We start from the raw sequence: 22,201 nt of genomic DNA, 5'->3' as shown, positions 1-22,201 counted from the left end.
CTGTCTGTCTGTCACATGCTGCATTTTCATGGTTTATTAATAAGTAGACATACGTAGGTGGTGTGCCTCTTTCTTCATGTGCTTTCTCCACTGCCATGATGCCTTGCTTCACGGCTTCAACAAACATAGAATCAGTGATTGGTGTTTCGATCTTCTCTGCCTCAATCATTTGCATTTGCACAGAAGCCAGTACATCAGGGTGATCTTCAGAAATGTCAGGTAGACTGATTCCTGAGCTTTCAACGTCATCACCTAGACTACTAGCTGAAATGAAAGAGAAGCTACGTAAGATTATTAAATAGAAAGACAGTCCTATACAAACATATAACATACATACATACATACAGTCCGCGTCAAAAGTATTGACACATTTCTGGTTTACTTGTACTATTTTTGGAAAGTTTTCTAGTTTTGCTATTTATTGAGAAACCACGTCAAATGTTTCTCAAACAGCGTAAAAGCATGCAGTCACAAAGCTCTTCCATAGTCTGCGCATCTGCATCAAATGAGTCGTGAAAGACAATGCTGCAATATTGTTACTGTACTGCTCCAGTGCAAGAAGCCATCCAAGATCTGTCAACTCTTACATGTTTCTTGCTCTACTGTTTACTGAACTCTCAAATGACTGGACACTGGAAAAGGAATTCAACACAGAGCTTAATTCTCGTGGAAGACCCAAAAACTAGCTGAAAACCATCAGACAGCTTCAATTAGTGAACATGATGCAACATGAAACAATGAAATCAGCAAACAAACTTGTCCATCAGCTGACAGCGCAGGAAGGAATTGTTGTCAGGTCTTTCACCAGCAGCAGAGAACTTCATAGCGCAAGCTATCACTACACTATGCCTAAGAAAATTCCGCTGCTAGTGAAGCTAAAAATGAGACTCTGGGTGTCAAGGTTCTTGATTGGCCCGTGAATTCACCAGATCTTGCACCAATAGAAAACCTCTCGGCAGTTATCAAGCGGCGTGTTGAGCTTCGTATAGGCCTCAAAATGTTCATGAACTTGAAGATGCAATCCAGACGGAGTGGCAATTGCTCACGCCTTGTGATCTGTTTCTGTACATCGAACGCACATCTAGCTGAATGTGCTTTTGTGCATAGCCACGCTAGCAAGGGAATGCTATCAAAAATAAAAGGAGGACACAAGCTACTGATGTGCACTTGTGTGTTTCTAGAAGTCTAGCAACCCTACGAGTATACACAATAGTTCTCTTCTATCTAGAAAATGTACTTGACGTGAAAACGGTTGCATTTCTGCTCATGCCTCCAAGTGTGAAAATGTGTCAATTAATAGTTTTGACGTAGACTGTACCTGATTAAGGTTGTAAAAATCAGCAATAAAAGCAAATAATACTTTCATGGTATAGGAGGGATGCATCTCACAATACACTAGACTATTGTATTGGAGGGATGTATCTCACAACACTAGACTATTGTATTGGAGGGATGCATGTCTTCACATGTTAGCCTAGTGTATTCAAACGCTGTATTTTCAACACCACATGCATCTTGCCTTCATCTTCATGGCTTTGTGCTGCTCTTGCTGCTTCAGCTGCAGTCACAGTTTGAATTGCATTATGAATAGCATCAGCTCTAGCTTTCTGCAACTGCTCATTCCTTACAACATCATACAGTGGCTTTACCAACTCATCAAGATCCAACAACTGCAAAAATCCAATAAATAATATTATCTTCATCATGTCTTCATGCCATCTGGTCAATTGAAGTTTAACCTTGGCATTGTACTTTTCAGCTAGTAAAGCACTTATGGTTGATTTGCCAGACATTGATGGGCCACACACTGATATCTTGCATGTTGGTCGCGGTTGGGGAGGCATCACATAGAGACGAGGGCAGCGCATAAATTGTTGAAGAGCAACACCAGATGACAGGCAGTAGATCTTGTCCAAGAAACTAACAACAATAAAGAAAGTAAAGTTATCTACTTCCATATGTCACTGTCTCTTTGAATCTGTGATGTGTGTGTGTGTGTGTGTGTGTGTGTGTGTGTCTCTGTGTGTGTGTGTGTGTGTGTGTGTGTGTGTGTGTGTGTGTGTGTGTGTGTGTGTGTGCACGCGTATATACTAAGAGATGCATCTCTCCAATACTACACAATGTATTGAGAAATGCATCCTTTCAATAGCTAAATACAACTACCTAATATATACCAGCTGCATCCCTTAACATAAAAACTTCTGTCTTACCTTACTGCAAACCGTGATTTCCCTTTCACTAAATTGCCAGCTTGCAGCTCTACCGGGCAATACTCTTTCCATCTGCTTTGCCTCCATCGACAGCCTTGTCCCATGTTATGAGAATTAGCCAAGTGGTGTAACATTTCATCAACATCAGCGTCTTCTTCATCGTCGTCGTCTGCATCGGCATCAATCAGAGGCAAAGGCACACAAGCAGGATGAAGACCGTCCGATCTAAGTTTGATCATAAGTTGCTAAATACAAGAAAACGGATCGAAACTAACTCGATGTATCAACACTGTCTGTTACTTGCCTTATAGAGTTCTTCTGGTGCTTGGTTTGCATCAAGTTCTACGAGTTTCTGTCTGTCCCACGCTGCCATAAAGTCTTCCACCTTCCTGAGGATGTTGTCGTGGTACCATTGCAGTTGTTGCATGACAACGGGTTCCTTGTCTTCTGGACGCTTAGTGAGACGTTGGCAAACGTCATTGGCAAGTGGTTGGAAGGGTAGGGGATCTATCTGTATATACAGAGGGTTGATAGTGTAAGTGATGTGTTATAATGAGGAGTTAAGTAGGGTGATCGTTTGGAACAGTGAAGAAGATGGTTGGTGGATGAAAGGAAAGACAGATAGACTAAACAGTTGGAGTAAAAATACAGAGAGAACAAGACAGATTGGTGGACAATAAGCAAAGCCATCTGTCTGTCTCTTTGTCTGTCTGTCTGTTCATTTGTCTGTCTGTCTGTTTGTCTGTCTGTCTGTCTGTCTGACAGACAGATGAATGGACACACAGAAAGACAGACAGACAGACAGAGAGATAGATAGACAGACAGATAGACAGACAGACAGACGAATGGACACAGACAGACAAATGGACACAGACAGACAGAAAGACAGACCGATGAATTATGTATTGAAACAGATGAATGGACAGACAGACAGACAGAGACAGACAGACAGACAGAGACAGACAAACAGACAAATGGACAGACAGACAGATAGACCAATAACAGACAGACAGACAGAATGGACAGACAGACAGAGATAAACAAACAGTGGACAGACAGACAGACAGACAGACAGACAGACAGAGACAGACAAACAATGAACAGACAGACAGACAGACAGAGACAGACAAACAATGGACAGACAGACAGACAGAGACAGACAAACAGATGAATGGACACACAGACAGATGAATGGACAGACAGACAGATGAATGGACAGACAGACAAACAGACAGACAGACAGGTAGGCAGGCAGGCACACAGGCAGGCAGACAGCAAGCAGACAGATGGACCATAATGGTCTGGTTGTGTTAGTGTTAGATTGCTCATGATGTAAACAATTGATTTAAATGAAAAATATATGTATTAAAACAGACAGACAGGCAGACAGGCAGACAAACAAACAACAGACAGACAAGTAGACAGACAGACACATACATGCAGGTGTACAGAATGAACAAACAAACAACTTCATCCAGCATTCTACTTCCTCCACTCACATCATCCGGCTCTCCTACAACGTCTCTTTCTTCTGACTCTTCGGGGTCTCCTTCTTCACTACCGCCGTTCTCGTCATCTTCCTCTTCATCATCATCTGTCTGTCTATGTGGTCCTGAATATTGTGCCTCAGTAAACATAAGTCCAGTCACAGGATCTACTTTTAAACCCAATCGCCTCCGCTTCAAATCTGCATCTGGGATCTATCAATTAGGACATTGACATGTGTGTGTGTGTGTGTGTGTGTGTGTGTGTGTGTGTGTGTGTGTGTGTGTGTGTGTAACTCTCACTCTCATATTAATAATAAAATCTGGCTTCATCGGAAGACTCTCTATGAAAGCAAGTTGATCGTCTATTGACTTCCACGTCTCAGACCCACACGGCAAACAATCCAACACATAACCTTCATTAATCAACAAAACATAACATGATTTACAAAAGCAAGAAAAAACAACAAAATATCAACAAAAGACATGCTCCTCACCGTGATGTGAAATTTCCAGTGATACTATTTTATCTACAATAGCCTGAGCCACCAAGTCTTCAGGAACACTTTCTCCTTTGATCAATAAGGATTCCACCTAACAGCATCAGCATACGTAAAGTGAGTGCTATACATAATGCATACAATGATAAATCAGAGAGTGCTGTAGCGCACTCTCTATGTAGGGATGTGACGATATTAAAATGGCCACTCATACAAAAGTATCCAAACACGTGCTATCCATATTTCTCAAAAAAAAATTAAAAAACATTTTGAGAAAACGATGGGTATGTAGGAATGGGTATGTACTTAATCATGCTCATCTCCTACATTACAATCTTGTTACCTGTGTGTGTGTGTGTGTGTGTGTGTGTGTGTGTGTGTGTGTGTGTGTGTGTGTGTGTGTGTGTGTGTGTGTGTGTGTGTGTGTGTGTGTGTGTGTGTGTGTGTGTGTGTGTGTGTGTGTGTGTGTGTGTGTGTGTGTGTGTGTGTGTGTGTGTGTGTGTGTGTGTGTCTACTAGAAGCCCAATGTGGTTTTCGTCCGGGTAGAGGAACAATTGATCAAATATGGTTGGTTCGTCAGTTAATTGAAAAGTCCATTGAACATGAGTGTGCTGTCCATATTTGTTTGTTGATCTGGAAAAAGCTTTTGACTCCGTACCTAGAGGAATTCTCAGACTACTTTTGAAAGAGAGAGGCATTGAGGAACAAGTTGTACAATTAATTGTTGACATTCACGATGGAACACATCGTGTTGTCAAATCTAGTTGTGAGAAGTCATCAAAATTTGATGTTTCAACTGGTGTACGTCAGGGTTGTGTTATGTCTCCTGTATTATTTAATCTCATCATGGACAAGATTGTATGTGAAGCACTAAACAAAGCTAAAGTTGGCGGAGTAGAAATTTGAGATGAAAATTTTTCGTGCTTTGGTGAGACCTGTTTTGCCATATGTATGTGAGACTTGGTCCGTTACACAACCAAACTTGCAACGCTTAAATACATTCCACACGTGGTGCATTCGATCGATTCTTGGTGTCTCAAGATGGAATAAAATCAAGAATTCAGACAATTTAGAACGAGCGTGTGAAGACCCTATTGCTATGACAATGCAGAAACAACAATTGCAATGGCTGGGCCATCTGCTAAGCATGAGTGACAATTGTCCCCCAAAACAACTACTTCGCAGCAGACTTAGTAATGCAACAAGACCAACACATGGGCCTAAACAGAGATGGATAGATGTTGTCACAAGAGACCTCAGATCATTACATATCAGTCTTTGTGATGCTGATGATCGTGCTGCTTGGAGAAGCGCTATTACGCTGCGTTGCCAAAACCCATAGTGGGTATGGTGGAATCAAGGTTCAAGGTGTGTGTGTGTGTGTGTGTGTGTGTGTGTGTGTGTGTGTGTGTGTGTGTGTGTGTGTGTGTGTGTGTGTGTGTTGTGCCCTCACTGTGTGCGTAGAATGCCAAGCTGCTATAAAAAAACTACAACCCAAACTTCCAGTGATTTCAAAAATTATAAAACAACACCAAATAATAACAAATTAAATAATAAATTAAATAACAAATTAAATAATAAATTAAATAACAAATTAAATAATAAATTTCTGCCGAACTTTTAATTGCAGTTATATCTAAGCTCACATTGCCCCTTATTTACCAGCATAACACATTACCTCGCGTCCCAACTCTGTACCATCATCCATACTCTGCTTCAGTGCAGTTGCCCCATCCACAAGTTTGCACCTCCATGACGCAGCCAGACGTCGCGCTAGTGTCGTACGGCCAGAACCCTAAACAACACATCAATCCTTCACGGTGTCCACACATCAGAGTAACTCGTAGAGACCGGTTTTCCCAAGATTACGAAGCAAGACGGCTTGCTGACTAGAGCTTGAAGTTCGACCTAGGAAATCGCTTCGTATGACACTGTTTCCGTTTGTTGTGTGTATAGTATCACCTGCTCATCACTAAATGGATCCATGTTGAACTGGAACGGTCAGAAAGTGAGGGTATGTTGTCGCATGGCAACGGTAATGTATCGTCTCACGCGCGCTACGCTAAGTCTTAGTCTCGCGTAGCCAGACGTTTGAAGCGCGAGAGGGGCAAAGTGAATGCCCCTCTCGCGGTCGCGCTTCAAACGTCTGGCTATGCGAGACTAACCAGTGGCTCTGCAGTGATCCAAAGCCTCTACGGCTCTGCAGTGATCCAGTGTGATCACCATCAAATAATACTATCTAGATGATTATGTATACTAAGTACACATACAGTCTACCAAACAACCATAGAATTTATGTTCGAACAGGTCCCGTATACTCATACAGTGCGACCCGTATAACAGAGCTAGATCTCTCGAGTTCGACCACGCACACATATTCCTATCATGGCAGAGCTTTACCTTACATTGTAGCTCCAGTCGAACAGAAGCCCTCAGTATCTGACCGGCACATGGGCCCCAGTTGTTGTAACTGCCTCATACGCCGCAAACTCAAGAAGGGGACACATACAAGACTTCCTCACACAAGTATTACAACGTGTAAGTGCAAATACTCCGTACCAACTGCTTCCAGAGATACCAAGGGTTCTGCGCTAGAGGAATTCAACCAGTCACACAAACATGGATGTCGATCGATCGACGGTACGTACGTACGGCCTAGACTAGCTACGTACATCAGTTACTGTGCTTGAATATTTCTAAGACACGTACAGTATGCGCAAACCGCTATTGCAACAAACTAGTACGATACGCAATTGTAATTACAACATGCAGATGCCCATAGCATAGAAGAGATATTGATCTGTGTGAGACTGCCAGTTAGCACCCAGTGACAACAAGAGGCACTTCTTGACCATTGTGGCTTCACCTACATACACAGAGAGGGAGGGAGGGAGGGAGGGATTTGAGAACACTGCTGGTAGGGATGAGTCAAATTATTTTTTCAGACATTTTGAACCATCTTCCTACACAACTTTAGTTAAATAAGAGCTACCATTTTCAAATAACGTACAGCAATACACTTAATTTCGTAATTACTATTGTGTTACACACTGTATACCACAATACTGTACACTTGGGTGTACTGCTTTGAAGTCACCACTAGTGTATTGTACGTGTATTACTGCAGTGTACACATTACACGGCTAAACATCTTCAAGTTAGAGCGTCTACACGTACGTTGCACATATTGTCCGAACGATTGTCCACTAATTCGTGAAAACACATGCAATGTCTAGATGGCGCGTAGCAGCATTACCCTGACACCAAAAGTCACGCCCAAATCTGGCTGCCATCTCTAATGAGTCCTTCTCGATAGCCTTGATACGGCGGTAGTTTGCATGGTGCTGGCGGGACCTGACGGCTTAGGGAAGTGCACGCGCGACCGAAGCAACTCTTCTACTCTGCGTTCATGCAGATAAAGAGACGAAAGTCAGTTGGGCAAACTGTAGGGAGCAAAAGAATGTCGCTTACTTTGACCGCTCCTAACAAAGTACGTGTTATTAGCCCACGAAAACTCATACCCAGCAAGCCCCAATGCAACCGATTCCTCATCAGAATGTATGTGCTAACGACAGTCTTGCACATGCTTTACAACAAATGCCAATAACACTCACCTTGTACGACTACATCGCGAGTCAAAATGACCGGAAACCGCCATGATCATCATCACTTTGACCTCGTCCTGCTCCTCCAAACAAGAGAAGATTCCACCTTGACAAGTTCTGAAGAAAGCAATAGTGCAGGCACATCCAAGAACCAAGTAGGTTGGATTCGCTCCGCTCTATATGTTGGGCGAAATACAAATAGTCGAAGCTACCGGCGGACGAACGCCATAGTTGACTGTTTTGCTCGGCTTCCTGCAAGCGTATCTAGATCTCTCTAAGGTTGGAAAGCACGCAGAAAAACAGAGAATAGATCAGTTGTCAACGCTGCCTTGTAAGACGAGCTGAGGTCAAAAACTTACTAGACTGTGCGCGGATGATTCGAAGTCGTTATGCAAGCTATCGATACGACCTACAGATGTTCTTATTATCCGGGACATTTGTTTGGTAGACTGCATATTACTCATATGGTCTAATAAATGGACTCTGTTGACAAGACGCTTGTCTGTTATACAACTCGATCACCCTTTCTTCATGCAAACACTGATTTAGTGAAGTGGATCAGGCCACACAGAATCGTGCTGGTATCTACTAGTAGTGTCATATCTGGAGAGAGAAAGTTTTAATTTGCTAGGTATGGAACTATACTTTGCAAGTGAGGTTAGGAGCTAAAATAGTACCTGAAGATAGCAAGCAGCTTGTGTAACACGTTACAAATCTTAGTAGCTCTTGTGCACACCTTGGCGTCAACCTTACTCATTACTCACTTCCGAGAGCTTATGAGGACTAGACAGTACTCTAGGTATTTATATAATCAGGCCTGGTCTAGAATAGTAACCTATTACTGATGCAGCATCAATTCAGTCATTTCCATGGTTGTCGCTTTCTAGTATACGTAGGAGACTATCAACGTCCTCTAGGTTTGTTTGTCTAGTATACACCTAACTAAACGACTACTAACACGTACATTTCATGATAATTAATGTCCTCAGGCTCTAGCTTGTACGTTTGCTGTTGAAAGTTCGTATACAAACACAGGGAAAACTCTCTGTGTAATGTAGCTCATTCGAATATAGAATTCATAGAGCTATCGTCCGGGTTTGTGGTTAGCGTGATTTTCTTGCAGCGTCAGCTTCTTCGCTAGATGATGTACACCATGTAAGTGTTTGATGTACGTGAGTCATGACTCAATACCGCTGGCGGATGACGGTCGACCGCGCGTACAAGGGTCAATCTACATCCGGCACCGAATAATGTTCTTATTATTATGTGTACTACTAATTGTGTATAGTGCAAATGCATTTATACATGAAGAGCCATGCACATCTAGAAGAAACTACTTTTGAGCGGCCACTATTCTACAGTCTCAACTTGTACATAATTAGTAAAGCCATTTGTCTGCTGTAAGAGTGTATTTCCACCTTCTGTCCACGTGATGCTAATTAACGTTTCAAATCTTTTCCCAAAGACTGGCTACTAGAACTTTTAATTCTTTTATCTATGGCGTGGACTTTAGGCCATTGAAGGACGCAGGTTGGTGTTTAGATTCAGATTTTTCGTACATGTGATCATAGTGATGAACTCAAAATGCTCCCAACCAACAACCTGCGCAACTAATATTATCTTATTTTTTAATTATTTACTTTTTATTATTTATTAATACTCGAACACAACACAACTCTATTTTATGTTTTTTTGCTTTATATTATTTGTTAGTATATTTGTTATTAATTACTATTATTTAATATTACACAAGTTTCCTGATCGTTTCATTACTAACAACATGTAAAAATGCCTTCAACTGTTTCAGGCGTCGACCTGAAATCCCAAAGTGCAGAGACTATATCAACTACGTCATAACTAGCGCGCCTATTAACTAAGAAATAATAAGAATACCCCGCACCACAACCATTATCTCCTGCACTCTAGAGCTTCTCAACAAACGCCAAACACACAAGATCTAGAGAAAACAAGTCACAACAAGTCGTGACTCGCTCTAGACCTGCACAATCGCTGCCTCTTTCCCGTCCAGCTAGTGTATATACGTATACAGTCGCTCTGCTCTGTCTCCCCTAGTAGAATGCGCGAAAAACGAACATGCGTACGAATGGTAACCACGAGTAACACATGTCTTCTCCTTCCCACGGATTGCGTCAAACCAGCTAACGACCTCGCGCTAACGCGAACACCTTGGTATGTTCGCTCTTCTTGGCCAATCAACACCGGAAGACACAAAACAGTTTCATTTGCCTGAGCAGCGCCTCCTACTAGAAAAAGAGGCCGGACATGAATACTCTATAACTAGTCATTTAGTTTGTGGTCATTCTGTTGACAGCAACGGGTTCATAGACTCTCCACTAGTCCACAGTACTGCGACTGCAATGAAAGACGGAGTTCACTTGAGAGACACGAGCGTGCATTCGGAGCTGGTAATCGGCAAGAAGATTGGCGGTTACATGTTGGGACGGACAATCGGTGAAGGCTCGTTCGCAAAAGTCAAAGAAGCTGTGCATCTACAAACAAATCAGAGGGTCAGTGACTGCAGCTTCACAGCATGTGGTACCGTATTTAGTGTTTTCTACCATCAATGTCATCACTGACTAGACAGTGTGTATAGTATATATTCCGATGTGCCATCCTATAGGTTGCCGTCAAAATTGTGGACAAATCTATGCTGAAAGGAAGCGAGTATTTGCAGCGTAATTTTAGACGAGAAGCCGAGGTATTGCAAAAAATCAGACATCCGAATGTCGTCAAGCTGTACGAAGTGTTGGAGACTGAGAACAAATACTACCTCGTCATGGAACTGGCAACAGGAGGAGAATTGATGAACTACATTTGCGCTGCAAGCAAGCTGACAGAAGAAGAGGCACGGAAATTCCTCCGTCAGATCGTCGTGGCAGTCGACTACCTACACAAAGCGGGGGTAGTACATAGGTAAGTGTGGATAACGTAGGTACGTTTACGTATAGAGTTGATTACCTAGGGAGCATGCAGGTTTTGTGTAAATCTACTGTCGCTATGTCGGGCACAGATCTAGCGGTTCCATACATTTCCTGCTTGTCAAGTGTATGAATGCAAACATATTTGTGTTCAGCTGCACTGATCGAGGCTCTACAAGTGCATGTATATAGATACCGTTGAAACCTATTATTCTATCTAACTTGATTTACTTAATTAATAAATTCGGTTAGAAAGAGCAGAGAGATGAAGTGCTGACGCTTGACTGTTGACAACCCTAATTCTTGGAGTTGACTTTAGCTAGCATTACAAGCAGTCATGAACACTCTAAATCGTATATACACGCCAGTGCAATACAAATAGTTGCTGTCCTGCGTAAATTTAAGCACTAATGCCTTTTATGAACTACAGAGATCTGAAAGTGGAGAACTTGTTACTGGATGAACATAAGAACATCAAAATTATAGGTGAGCGTGAGTCACCAACCCTTTACTGACACACCATGACGCTCATCTATATATACACATACGCAAGTCCTCACAAGGTCATGCTCTGTCCCTATACTAACTTTACATGACATTTCGACCTAATCAACATGCTATGAGATGTGAAATGGTACTCTGTTTCTGTAGACTTTGGTCTGAGTAACACTTTGGGAGAAGGTGACCGCTTGCTGACGCAGTGCGGTTCACCAGCCTACGCAGCTCCTGAAGTCTTCTGCCAGAAAGCTTACGGTCCGGCTGTTGACATTTGGAGCATGTATGTTGACTTTCATGTGTTGTTAAAGTTGGCAGACGTTGTTGTATGGGCTTTTATCACATTCTTAGTGGCATCAATATGTACGCAATGCTAACAGGAGAACTGCCCTTTCATGTAGAGCCAATCAATATGTCCGTCCTACACGCACAGATCCTTTGTGGAGCTAAGATACCGGACACCCTGTCCGAGAGTAAGTCCGATACCGCAGTCTAGTCTCTTGTGACCGATGACATGCTGTCTTGTTGATATACTAAACCAGGCTGTCAGGATCTTCTAAAACGATTGCTGCACCAGAAGGCCGAAGAACGTATCAAGATTGAAGACATCATGAAACATCCGTGGATAAACGAAGGCCATTACTACGACCCTCTCCAGTCGTCACCGTTTCCTGCGTTTAGAACATCAAGCGAACTGAACGATATCGTTCTGACCCGCATGGTCGCTAGTCTGGGTTACCTAAAAGAGGACATTATTCGCTCTGTCTGCGAGAACAAACCATCAACCGCCTCGGCAACCTATTGTCTAATGGAGGAGACGTTAAGAAACATCTCTTACAAGCGGAGACAATCTAGAGGACTGAGACCGTGCTATTCTGATAGTCAAGTTGAAGTCCAGTCATTAATCACAGCTACTAACCGGCAGGCCGACGACCCGAGTTTGATGACTGAAGCAAGCAGCTCCTTCAAAAAAGTTGTGCGCGAAATGAAACAAGAAGAAACAAAGAAACACACTGCATTGCCTCAAACACAAAAATCCGTACGGACATCGCGCTTTTCTGACGTTCTGATGGTACGAAGGTCGAGCACTGATTCCAAAATCAATCAGGTCGACGCTCGCGAGCACGGAGAAAACACAAGTATCGAAAGGAAGAGAAAAATCGGCGTGCAAATAGGACACAGTCAAAACGCTCTGTTTCGAAATCACGCCTTATTACGCGTTGCTCGCCGCGCCAGCATCAACACGATTCTAACCGACGGTAGGAGAATAGGAGGCCTCAGGCTGGCGGTAGCACCTCCAACCAAATCGAACAAGGTATGTCCAACAGGTCATGCATACACGCGACGTTGACAGAACGTCATATTTTCTCGTTTGCACAGATGCCGCTAACCCCAACTTCCAAAGCGAAATGGAGTCTCACGCAACCAAATCCAACAACAACGTACAAAAGTCTCCAGAAAAGGTATTCTATTCCCGCAGACCAATCTCACACCGACGCCGGCACAGAAACCACGTACCACGTCATCTCCCCTGAGATAGATGAGAAGAGACGACTGCCAACTATAGGCAGCACTTCCCTCATGGGCACATCGTCCCCAAGATTAGCACGACCCTTTAGTCAACAGCAAATGAAGCTTTAAACTGTCACTGTCATTAAACTTGGGTATTAATTAATCAACTGATTTCTCTAACTACTTACACAGTATACCGTGAATTTCTATAGTGAGACTGATTTTCTTACCAGAACTATTGGCAATTGAAAATATAAATACATGCTATATTATAATACCAGCGTCATGAAGAGTTCCATAACTGCACCTGAGATCGAGTCCACAGCTGTCTTGCGCAGTTTCCTATCTACGGCCAAACGTCGAGCAGCACACAGACACGTTAGAAATCGTGCACAGTGAGAATCCATACACTAGACAAGCGACACAACATTGCGTTGGGAAGAACCAGCAAAGGGACGAGGATTCTTTCCGTGTTTGCTTTCGACGACGTCCACGGTGCCATATATTTCTTTGGCGGCAATCAGTGTCTCGACGTGACTCACTCGGCCGGAAAACTGTAACTCGTGTAATCTAGAGCATTAGGTGTGTTACTCTATTAGCGAACAAGCTCGTGCACACTCCCAACATCTATAGCTTCACTATAAATCAACTTGTCTGCAGCAAAACTCCCTCCGAGCAGTCAGTAAAGTCCGCAAAAATCTTAGTTTGAATACCATCCAAGTATATTTGGTTTATCTCTAGATACCGCCATATATATAGTCTTGTCATGCGCACTCTGACCAGTATATCTTTACTGCCTATGGGCACTGTACCTGTATTGGTGCGACAACAATAGACATACATACACACATACATAGTTTACAAAGAAAACACTGTTCATCAACCAGCAGCTGACAGTTCTAATCTACGCAACATAACTAATTATAACACAGACTGTCCGCCTCAAACATATGCCTCAAAGTTGAACCATACATATCTTAATGCATACAAAATTGGCAGCTCTAGAAGCTCATTTAGAGTGCAATCAGTTTACCTACAAGATTATACCTCAAGGCAACTTGACCTTGAAAACTATTTCTCATCATAAAACACGACAACTCGACAAAACAGTCGGAAATGGGCAGTGAAGAGACAAACGCACATCAAGATCAAACTACTAGTAGGATATCGATTTACAAGCATGTCTGTGCTCACTACAACAATCACTAAACCACGGAATGCCCTTACAATGCAAGAAGAATACATAATGATAAAACATTAATGCTTACAATATAAATAACTTGCATCAACAACGAGAAATCACTGACCCTCACAGACCTCACCACTCCTCACAATCGGCATGGACTACTAGCAGGATATGCCACGTACAAACAGAAGCATCACCATTACCACTCCATACACACCAATCCGTAAATTCCCTAATCAGGTTACCAAGAGGCAGGGAGAAGACACGGGAAATATTAGCAACCTTAATGGAAGGAAGCCAGCCACGTGACAAGCCATCTTGCTCTCAACATGTCATTAACATAGAGAGCTAATAAACACTAGCATATAAGTTTAATGGAGTATATAGCGGCATGAAACTGGATGTCACGTGATCAACAAGCCCCAAATGCTTTGCATCTGTCTTGCGGCCAAACGCGTTCATTGACCACACCATTATACCGAGAATCCCGAGAATTCCTCCCAACTAATAAATAATTCATTTGTTACACACCTTGGGTTTCTTTCTGGTCACCATTACGCACGACAATGCTGCAATAAGTGCTGATTGGCCAGCTCAGAGAGATCGTATCGGTTTGACCGTCAGAGTTATGAAGCTGCATTTCCTCGCCCCGTTGCACATGCCACTCATACCACAACCTTAATGTGCTTCTCCTAGTAGGAAACTGACTGGCAGCGTGATTACCCTAATTGAAAAATAAATTGACAGTTTAGTTAATTTCAGTGAAACGACGAGCAAACACAAACAACTAGCCATGCAGTTAGATGCTTAGGTTTCCTCTGATACAAACAGCAGTCGACATACCTTGCTACTGGCACATTTCCTAGCCAAAGTAAAGTCCAGCAATATTGTCTCGTGCTGTTACAGTCTGTGTCATATGATGAGACTGCTCAAAATCAAAATCAAAAGTCTGCTCTCTTTGTTTCCTTCTACACAATACTTTGAATTGATGAGTGATGCATGGCTGATACTAAATCGACAGTTGCCGTGATCTCAGATTAACGCTATTCACTGCCCCGTCTGCTCCACATCGTTTCCTCCTTGGCGAGAATCACACAGTCGCCGGGTAGTCCCATCGCATAGCACGCTTCCAAACACATCGTTTGCTCTGTTAGAAATTCTTGCGTTTGCAGGGAATGAATCGGTGCAACGTACGTTGTCCACTCACGTGGTATCATGATGCCACCCTCAGGCTTTAGGAATAATCATTGTATCGTCGATGTTAACTCTGGTCAACACTCATCATCACCAGACGTCCCTAATAACTCAGAAACAGCAAAGTCAAACTGACGACGATGATAGACTCTCGAGTAGATCCGACTCTGTCAACGCAGGATGCAGTGCTGACTGTTCCTGTATGGTAACAACATCCTTATTAACCTCAAACTCTTTCTTGAAAAACTCGACTGCTCTAGATTAGCTTCTATAACATGTACGTTGACTTTGACGTTTGTTCCCTTTGCAGCGTCAAGGCTGAATCAAACGAGTCTTCCTAATCCAGGACCAACAACAATACAGCGGATAAAGACACAATTTCCTCTCATTTTACAATTGCTGCCCAGTAGAGCATATCTAATGTTTAGCACACAACAAGGAAATAGTAAATAACTGGAGTACATACACTCAAACCTCCCATCTGGACACCTCCCTAGACTGGACACATTTACCCAGCGAATATCAGGGTCTTGGGGCTCCAAGGGTGAGGACTTTGGCAAGAAACTCCCCATCTAGACACTCAATTCTCAAGCCATCTTGGCTATCACACGCCAGTGTGTAGGAGAAAGCGTATGTACCGTACGTAACTGTGGTGCAGAGTACACATGTACATTACAGTGCAGTACAAGTGTGTACCGTACACCCATACTGTATGCAGACCTGGTATGACGTTCACCAAACATTAAGATGCTCTGGGATTCCAAAGATATAACGCACGTTAGCTATCTCTATCTTGCAGACATTTTAGAGTCCGGACAGGTACTGTCCGGGTTAGGAAGGTTTGAGTGTAATGAAGCTTATTCAACATGCTTCGGTACACCAAAACATTTACTCAACTCAGTAATCTGCTTTCTATCAGAGTAGCTCACCACAATTAACAACAAAAACTCAGTTTGTTGCACTCAAGCCTGAAAGTGTGAAAAGGACTACAACATTTAAACAGCACAATCTACCCTTTACTGCATTTTCTACACGACACAAGCACAAGCACTGTAGAGATTCAAAATTTGATAGTCGGGCAAACAGTTTAATATTAATTAGGATGTCCCGAGAACCTTATACTAAACATTTGTAACAAAATAAGTTCTACCTCAGAAGACTTTCACCACAAATTATCCGCACATTTTCCTCTGTCTCTCTCTCCAACATGAAATATTCTTGTAGCTTGAAAGGAGGACTCAGAGGTAATAGTTTACGGCACGGCTGCAATAAACCGTACTCCTCTTCTTCTCTAAAAGCGTCTTCTTTGCATAAAGCAGCTGCTGCCTCCCTAGCGGACCCATAATCTCAATGACGTAAAAGTAGATTGCGCATGCGTCGTCTGGTTACGACACTACTATGGGTTTGTTTGATCGACTGGCAACGTGGCTTGGCTTGAAGAAGAAGTCGACTAGCGTTTTGTGTGTCGGTCTCGATAACAGTGGTAAAACGACGATCATCAATAGACTGAAACCAGAGAAAGTGAGCATGCGCAGTACGCCTTATCCGTTTTACTAAATTCTCTTTCACTCGAAGGCCCAAGCGACGGACATTGTGCCGACAATAGGGTTTACTGTAGAAAAGTTTGATTCTCAAAAGTAAGTTGATTGCACTAACGCACGCATGCATGTGCACACAGTCACGTGACATAGTATTTATTTTTACTTTATTTTATTTATTTATTCTATGTTTATTTTATTGTATTTTTATCTTATTTTTTAGTTTGGCGTTTACTGTATTCGACATGTCTGGTCAAGGAAGATATCGAAATTTGTGGGAACACTACTACAAGTGCCAAGTCTCAATGACATGTGTCACGATGCTCTCATATCAGTCTTGTCTCTAGAGATGCTCAAGCAATAATCTTCGTCATAGACAGCAGTGATCGCTTTAGAGTCGTCGTTGCAAAAGATGAATTTGATCTACTACTTAACCATCCACGTAAGTGATTGAATGCTTAGATGAGTAACTAAGAAAACAATTACAAGCCTGAGACATAATTTAAACCGTTTAGTCATTCTATTTACGTATATCCTTGTTGAAGTAGGGGCCACTTGTCTGAACAGGTTGGGATGGGACAATGGTTGGATAAGTGATTTGTTTGGATAACTGGCAGTGACGTACGCAGGGTCACTCTGCTAAAAGAAGCTTGTGCGTCATTTTTATGACGTCATCAATTGTTTAATGATATAATCTAATCATTCTTATTCAATTAACTTGTAATGATTTTAAAACAGTACAACAATACAGTAAAACATTAAATGATGAAACGCCCCACTATTTGGTAGGCTCTCTAATTAGCTGTGAGCTGTGAGGACTTTATGGCCATATGGCCAGGATTCGTCTTAATAAACAAATCAACCACACCAGCCACGCTGTAAAGCTATCTTCTAATTTTACCATAAATTGCTTGTTGCAGGCCCACTCCTTAGTCTAGACGAAAGTGTGACCAATAGATCAGACAGAGACTCAGAGTGGAATATAAGAGTTGGTCATCGGTCATTGACCGACCAACTGGTGTTCATGACCGACCACAATTTTGCTTTGATTGTACATACCTACATGACTGTTTAAGGTGTAATAGTTATTGCATGGATGGTAGGGAATGAATAAGCGACCCAAAAGTCCAGACAACTGACAGACGCAGGCAAGATCTAAGAGTTGATGACCTCCAGATGCATGAATGCAAAATGACGTTTTAGGGCAATACTGGTATCATATTTATTAGGCACCGTTATTGCACTAGCTGCAGTTGAACAGGACAAATGGTGAGAGGGCCACATGCCGGTAACTATGTTGTTTGTTGAACAACATGCTCTTGATAGTTAGCTTGCTCATATCTTGATCAGTTCATGTCATTACTTTACAGGCCTTGCTTTAACTAACAACCATGCAACAAAACAACAGCAAACAAGCCAAATTTTTGTTTTGATTTTGATAACAAAGACATACGGAAATCAAATAGGAATGAATGCCCAACATTTAAAATGCCGGGTCAACCTCTTTTGCTAGCGCACGATGTCCGACCATAATTCTTGCGTTATATTCCACTCTGGAAACTTAATTAATTAAGATGTGAAAACACTTAAGGAGCGTAGAACTGGCTGTCAAGTATAAACCGATCTTATTCCATCTTTACGAGTTTGATGTCCCAAATCAAAATGTCCTGAAGGCATTATATGTTCAGGTCTCGAGACAAAGGCCTTAGTAGGGGTATTGCTAGCAATAGAGAAAAAACTCTGCGTATGCCACTGACCGATATGAAAGTGCTATCACCACAGGTTGCTGTTACTTTATCAGTATCATTTAGATATCTGCAATTAGAATGGTAATACTGGTAAAGTTGCCTCCATTATTAGTCCCTAAGAATCCACTGATTCTTGTGTATGCCATGGAGTTGTATATCGCTGGTATTATGACCAGGTGATCACCACGTAACTTATACACCACGTGATGATCACGTGACTAGCGTTATGATCACGTGGTTGTCACCATGTGGTGGGCGTAAGCTGTTTGGATAAGTGGCACGCAACCTTAGTCTACAGATTGTCGTCATTCACTCTGTTTTCCTGCGGTGGATGATGAAAACAAGCTTGTTTGTATGGTTGTCATCCTACCTGTGTGTGTGTGTGTGTGTGTGTGTGTGTGTGTGTGTGTGTGTGTGTGTGTGTGTGTGTGTGTGTCAGTTTGTGTGTGTGTGTGTCTGTCTGTCTGTCTGTCTGTCTGTAGGTCTTTGTTTGTGTGTGTGTGTGTGTGTGTGTGTGTGTGTGTGTGTGTGTGTGTGTGTGTGTGTGTGTGTGTGTGTGTGTGTTCATTTATTGACCCGTCTCATTTGTTGCCGGACTGTCTGTATGCATATAGAGGTAAAAGATCGGAAGATGCCCATTCTGTTCTTTGCTAACAAGATGGATTGCAAGGATGCTCTATCAGCTGTTAAGGTTGAGATCTTTACCTTTTACCTACTTAGTACATACATAAATAGATAGATAAAACTGTCTTCTTGATCTCTGCTTGATTTCAGTGCTCACAACTCATGGCCTTAGATCAAGTTCGAGATAAACCTTGGCACATATGGTGAGATTTCATGCTAAAGATGGAATTTGAATTAACGTACTGTACCTATCATAAACATCTCTCCTGATTTCACCACAACCTTGGTGGGACAACATAAACATACAGTCAGATATCAGTTATCCGAACACTTTGGGACCCGACCCTGTTCATAACTCTGAATATTTCTGCACAAACAGGTGATGCTGGGTCTCTGAGGATGTGCCCATGCGCACTCATTTAAACCATACATGTATACTGAACTACAATAATTATTGCACAAACACCCAAACTTGACTGCACTGAGGTGTCCCCAAGATTTTTGTAAGGCATGGCGGAAATTGTCATAACCACGGCCATCCGAATTTTTGACACGCCCATCCGAATTTTTGACACGCCCATTCCAATTTTTATGGTGGCACACCTATGAAAGCTTTGATGCACAGGTTTGCTTACATGCTGAGATGCCACAAACTGTTGTCATAGAATGCTCAGGCACAAAAGGAACAACATGGTTTATTGTTTAGAAAGTTCCTCTCTGTCTTAGTTCACTGTAGTTGACCACATGATAGCTATATTAAGCCTTATAGCCCGTGGGAAATTTCCAGACCTTAAGAAGCTGAGAACTTACATAGGATAGGAAGGGCCAGATATCTACAGAACTCGTTTGTTACTTCAGATACTGACCTAAATAGTGGAAGGTGATGACAACCACTGTTGATCTTTACATTACAATTAAGTTCATAGGATATGGTAGTCTTTGTCCTAATTGGTCATCTTCAAACCAAGCATCCCAGGAACTGCTTGTTAGCCTCAAACAACTTCTCACTTTTCAAAATACAAATACAAGTCCATTGTCTTTATACCTAATGATAGTAATCAGCAAAGCATGGCAGGTCTGTACAGTACCTAGTGGAAGCCAAGGCATGGCGGAGTAACGTGCCTTTTGTATGCTGGGGACAACCCTGCACGGTGACTCTACAAGGTAATATTGAGAAAGAGGTTTGCCATATAATGTTACTAACTTGACATTACACCTTGTTGCGCATGTGTGTAACAGTTGTACTTCTAGAGGACATCCGGGGCATTCTGCGTTCGGTTAACTGACACTTTCGGATAACTGACATCTGACTGTAACCAATCATCTGGTGACCAATCATCTTGATTGCTCATGGTGTGTTATAGCTGGTAATGGTCAGTGGGTGTGACACTGTCCTTATAACACACTACCAATCGAAGGAGATACAGCAGTTGTGGCTCTTATCACCCTCGAGTCATATTAGACACTTGTGGCTCTATTTGCCATACCGTATTCGCCTGTAATAACGCCCTGGGCATATAGAAAAGAAACACTTTCCGGGCTTGGGCATTATTTTGGTCCTAGGCGTATGTATACATGGTCATCGTTTGGCCAGTCATCATTAAGACACTTGAAGACATAAATACCACAAATGCCTGCAATTATCCGTTTGCAAGATCAAAGGTATACTGGTATCCGTACACCATCAGCATACACGCAGAAACTAACCACACATGCAAACCAGAGTCGTCGCCCTAAAGCTCGTCAACAGCATCAGTATCAGTAATTGTACCAAAGAAATGAGTCTAGCGGTAAGCACTTTCAATCAACACTGACACCATGCAGCTCATCAAACGCACACCGACAGAGACGGATGTTCTGTGGACACTGTGCTGTTTATTCTTCGCATGCTTGTCTGGGCGTATACTTTGGCATGGGTGTATACTTGGGCATGGGCATGTAGTACTTGGGCATGGACGTATACTTGGGCATGCGCGTTTTTTTGGGCTGAAATTTTGAACTGTTGCACCTGGGCACAGGTGTTATTTCGGTATGGGCATTACTACGGGCAAATACGGTATCCCTTCTAATTCATCAATAATTAAGACTTATTACATGCTTGCTGTGGATTGAATATCTGATGATGTGAACTGTTATTCAGTGTTATGGTAGATGTTTGTATTCCATATTTCGTATTGAGTTATGTGTGTGTTGTTTCATTAGTGCGAGTAACGCTCTGACTGGAGAAGGTTTAGATGAGGGTGTTGCTTGGCTGTCAGGCAAGTCGATGTGTACCGCACGATCCGGCATTCTCGTCTCACACTGTATGCTTATTTTCAGATCAAATCTGTTCGTTCGTGAAGTGACGTGTTAAAAGTAAATTTTATTGTAACAATACGATTTTTGAATTGATGTGAATATCAATGACTTTGAGTTTTGACAGAGTTTGGCTTGGACTGTAATTCTGGTGTATTGGGTCAGTAGTAGATAGAACTTGTGTGCTACACAGAGTACTGTAGTGTTGACGACAAAAGAGTGCTCGGCTGGTCAGAGCCAAAGCAGACAAATTGAATTGGGAAATGGTGCCACATACTCATGGATTAACTATGATGCTATAGCTTACTTGGTCACATCTGGGGATGGCCCCGCATGTGGCCCCTGACCTGTTGAGTGTGGTTGATATTAATGTAATCATACTACAGATGATTATATTTAGTTCTAAACTGTCTCTGCCTGTGCTGTCTGGAGACTCCGAGGTCACTGCATGCGTACGGTTCTGGCAGCTTCCATGTGGAGCCTGGTTGACGCTGACGCTGGAATAGAAATCTTATTCCAGCGTCAGCGTCAAAGGCCTTGATTTTTTTATGTTGACACTCAGCTGAGTGTTAGCGTCAATACTGTGAACCAGGCTTGAGTGAGTAGTTAAAGACTGCCAGTTGATTAAACTTTGATTAATTATATATATTGTGCAGTTGAACAGACTATTGTATTAACTGCAAACTAATCAAAAGATGAGCTAGAAATTTAATCATATATATAAGGTTTCGGATAAGAGGGTGGTAAGAGTGTTCCAGACAACCTACAGCTTTTGTGGCCCTTGGTGGCTAAAGCCTCGGTCACCCCGGAAGTTTTCGTTGAACTCTGACAGTAAATGCTGTCGGAGGTTTACATTGTTTCCAATGAAGTA

General features: G+C 42.4%; 3 protein-coding genes and 2 long non-coding RNA genes across 6 annotated transcripts in view; 2 read left to right on the top strand and 3 right to left on the bottom strand.

Annotated features, from left to right (window-relative positions):
* LOC134186552 (adenylate kinase 9-like) overlaps positions 1-6,243 on the bottom strand; it is a 13,384-nt gene extending 7,141 nt beyond the window's left edge. Inside the window, exons 1-11 of the mRNA XM_062654541.1 lie at positions 6,157-6,243; positions 6,046-6,102; positions 5,873-5,989; positions 4,192-4,288; positions 3,998-4,110; positions 3,710-3,910; positions 2,515-2,721; positions 2,211-2,455; positions 1,740-1,920; positions 1,520-1,670; positions 54-264 (exon numbers count right to left, since the gene is read on the bottom strand). Of these exons, the coding sequence (XP_062510525.1) occupies positions 54-264; positions 1,520-1,670; positions 1,740-1,920; positions 2,211-2,455; positions 2,515-2,721; positions 3,710-3,910; positions 3,998-4,110; positions 4,192-4,288; positions 5,873-5,989; positions 6,046-6,102; positions 6,157-6,180 (1,604 nt within the window). The 5' untranslated portion in view covers positions 6,181-6,243. The remainder of the gene's footprint in view (positions 1-53; positions 265-1,519; positions 1,671-1,739; positions 1,921-2,210; positions 2,456-2,514; positions 2,722-3,709; positions 3,911-3,997; positions 4,111-4,191; positions 4,289-5,872; positions 5,990-6,045; positions 6,103-6,156) is intronic.
* Positions 6,244-7,202: 959 nt separating this feature from the next.
* Positions 7,203-8,208, bottom strand: LOC134187306 (uncharacterized). The gene is made up of 3 exons (XR_009971073.1): positions 8,159-8,208; positions 7,809-8,073; positions 7,203-7,676 (listed from the first exon to the last, which is right to left on the bottom strand). It is a non-coding gene; the product is annotated as an uncharacterized LOC134187306 (long non-coding RNA).
* Positions 8,209-10,134: 1,926 nt separating this feature from the next.
* Positions 10,135-12,890, top strand: LOC134187437 (hormonally up-regulated neu tumor-associated kinase homolog). Its single transcript, XM_062655556.1, has 7 exons — positions 10,135-10,327; positions 10,441-10,733; positions 11,169-11,224; positions 11,390-11,516; positions 11,585-11,706; positions 11,776-12,548; positions 12,614-12,890. Exons 1-7 carry the CDS (start codon positions 10,178-10,180, stop codon positions 12,872-12,874), a joined length of 1,782 nt encoding a protein of 593 aa, XP_062511540.1. The 5' UTR covers positions 10,135-10,177; the 3' UTR covers positions 12,875-12,890.
* A 129-nt stretch (positions 12,891-13,019) lies between these two features.
* LOC134187441 (uncharacterized) lies at positions 13,020-16,409 on the bottom strand. Of its 2 annotated transcripts, XR_009971105.1 has the most exons (4): positions 16,276-16,409; positions 14,775-15,462; positions 14,463-14,655; positions 13,020-13,315 (listed from the first exon to the last, which is right to left on the bottom strand). It is a non-coding gene; the product is annotated as an uncharacterized LOC134187441 (long non-coding RNA). The 2 variants fall into 2 exon arrangements; XR_009971104.1 differs by having other exon boundaries at positions 13,020-14,655.
* LOC134187439 (ADP-ribosylation factor-like protein 6) lies at positions 16,408-21,580 on the top strand. The gene is made up of 8 exons (XM_062655558.1): positions 16,408-16,646; positions 16,701-16,762; positions 16,887-16,955; positions 17,011-17,105; positions 19,026-19,102; positions 19,186-19,238; positions 21,238-21,293; positions 21,355-21,580. The coding sequence occupies exons 1-8, from the start codon at positions 16,524-16,526 to the stop codon at positions 21,378-21,380; spliced, it is 561 nt and encodes a 186-aa protein (XP_062511542.1). The 5' UTR covers positions 16,408-16,523; the 3' UTR covers positions 21,381-21,580.
* Positions 21,581-22,201: the final 621 nt, after the last annotated feature.

This window comes from Corticium candelabrum, chromosome 11 (genome assembly GCF_963422355.1).
Source record: "Corticium candelabrum chromosome 11, ooCorCand1.1, whole genome shotgun sequence".
Taxonomy (NCBI): domain Eukaryota; kingdom Metazoa; phylum Porifera; class Homoscleromorpha; order Homosclerophorida; family Plakinidae; genus Corticium; species Corticium candelabrum.
This window is presented reverse-complemented; position numbering and strand designations above follow the sequence as displayed.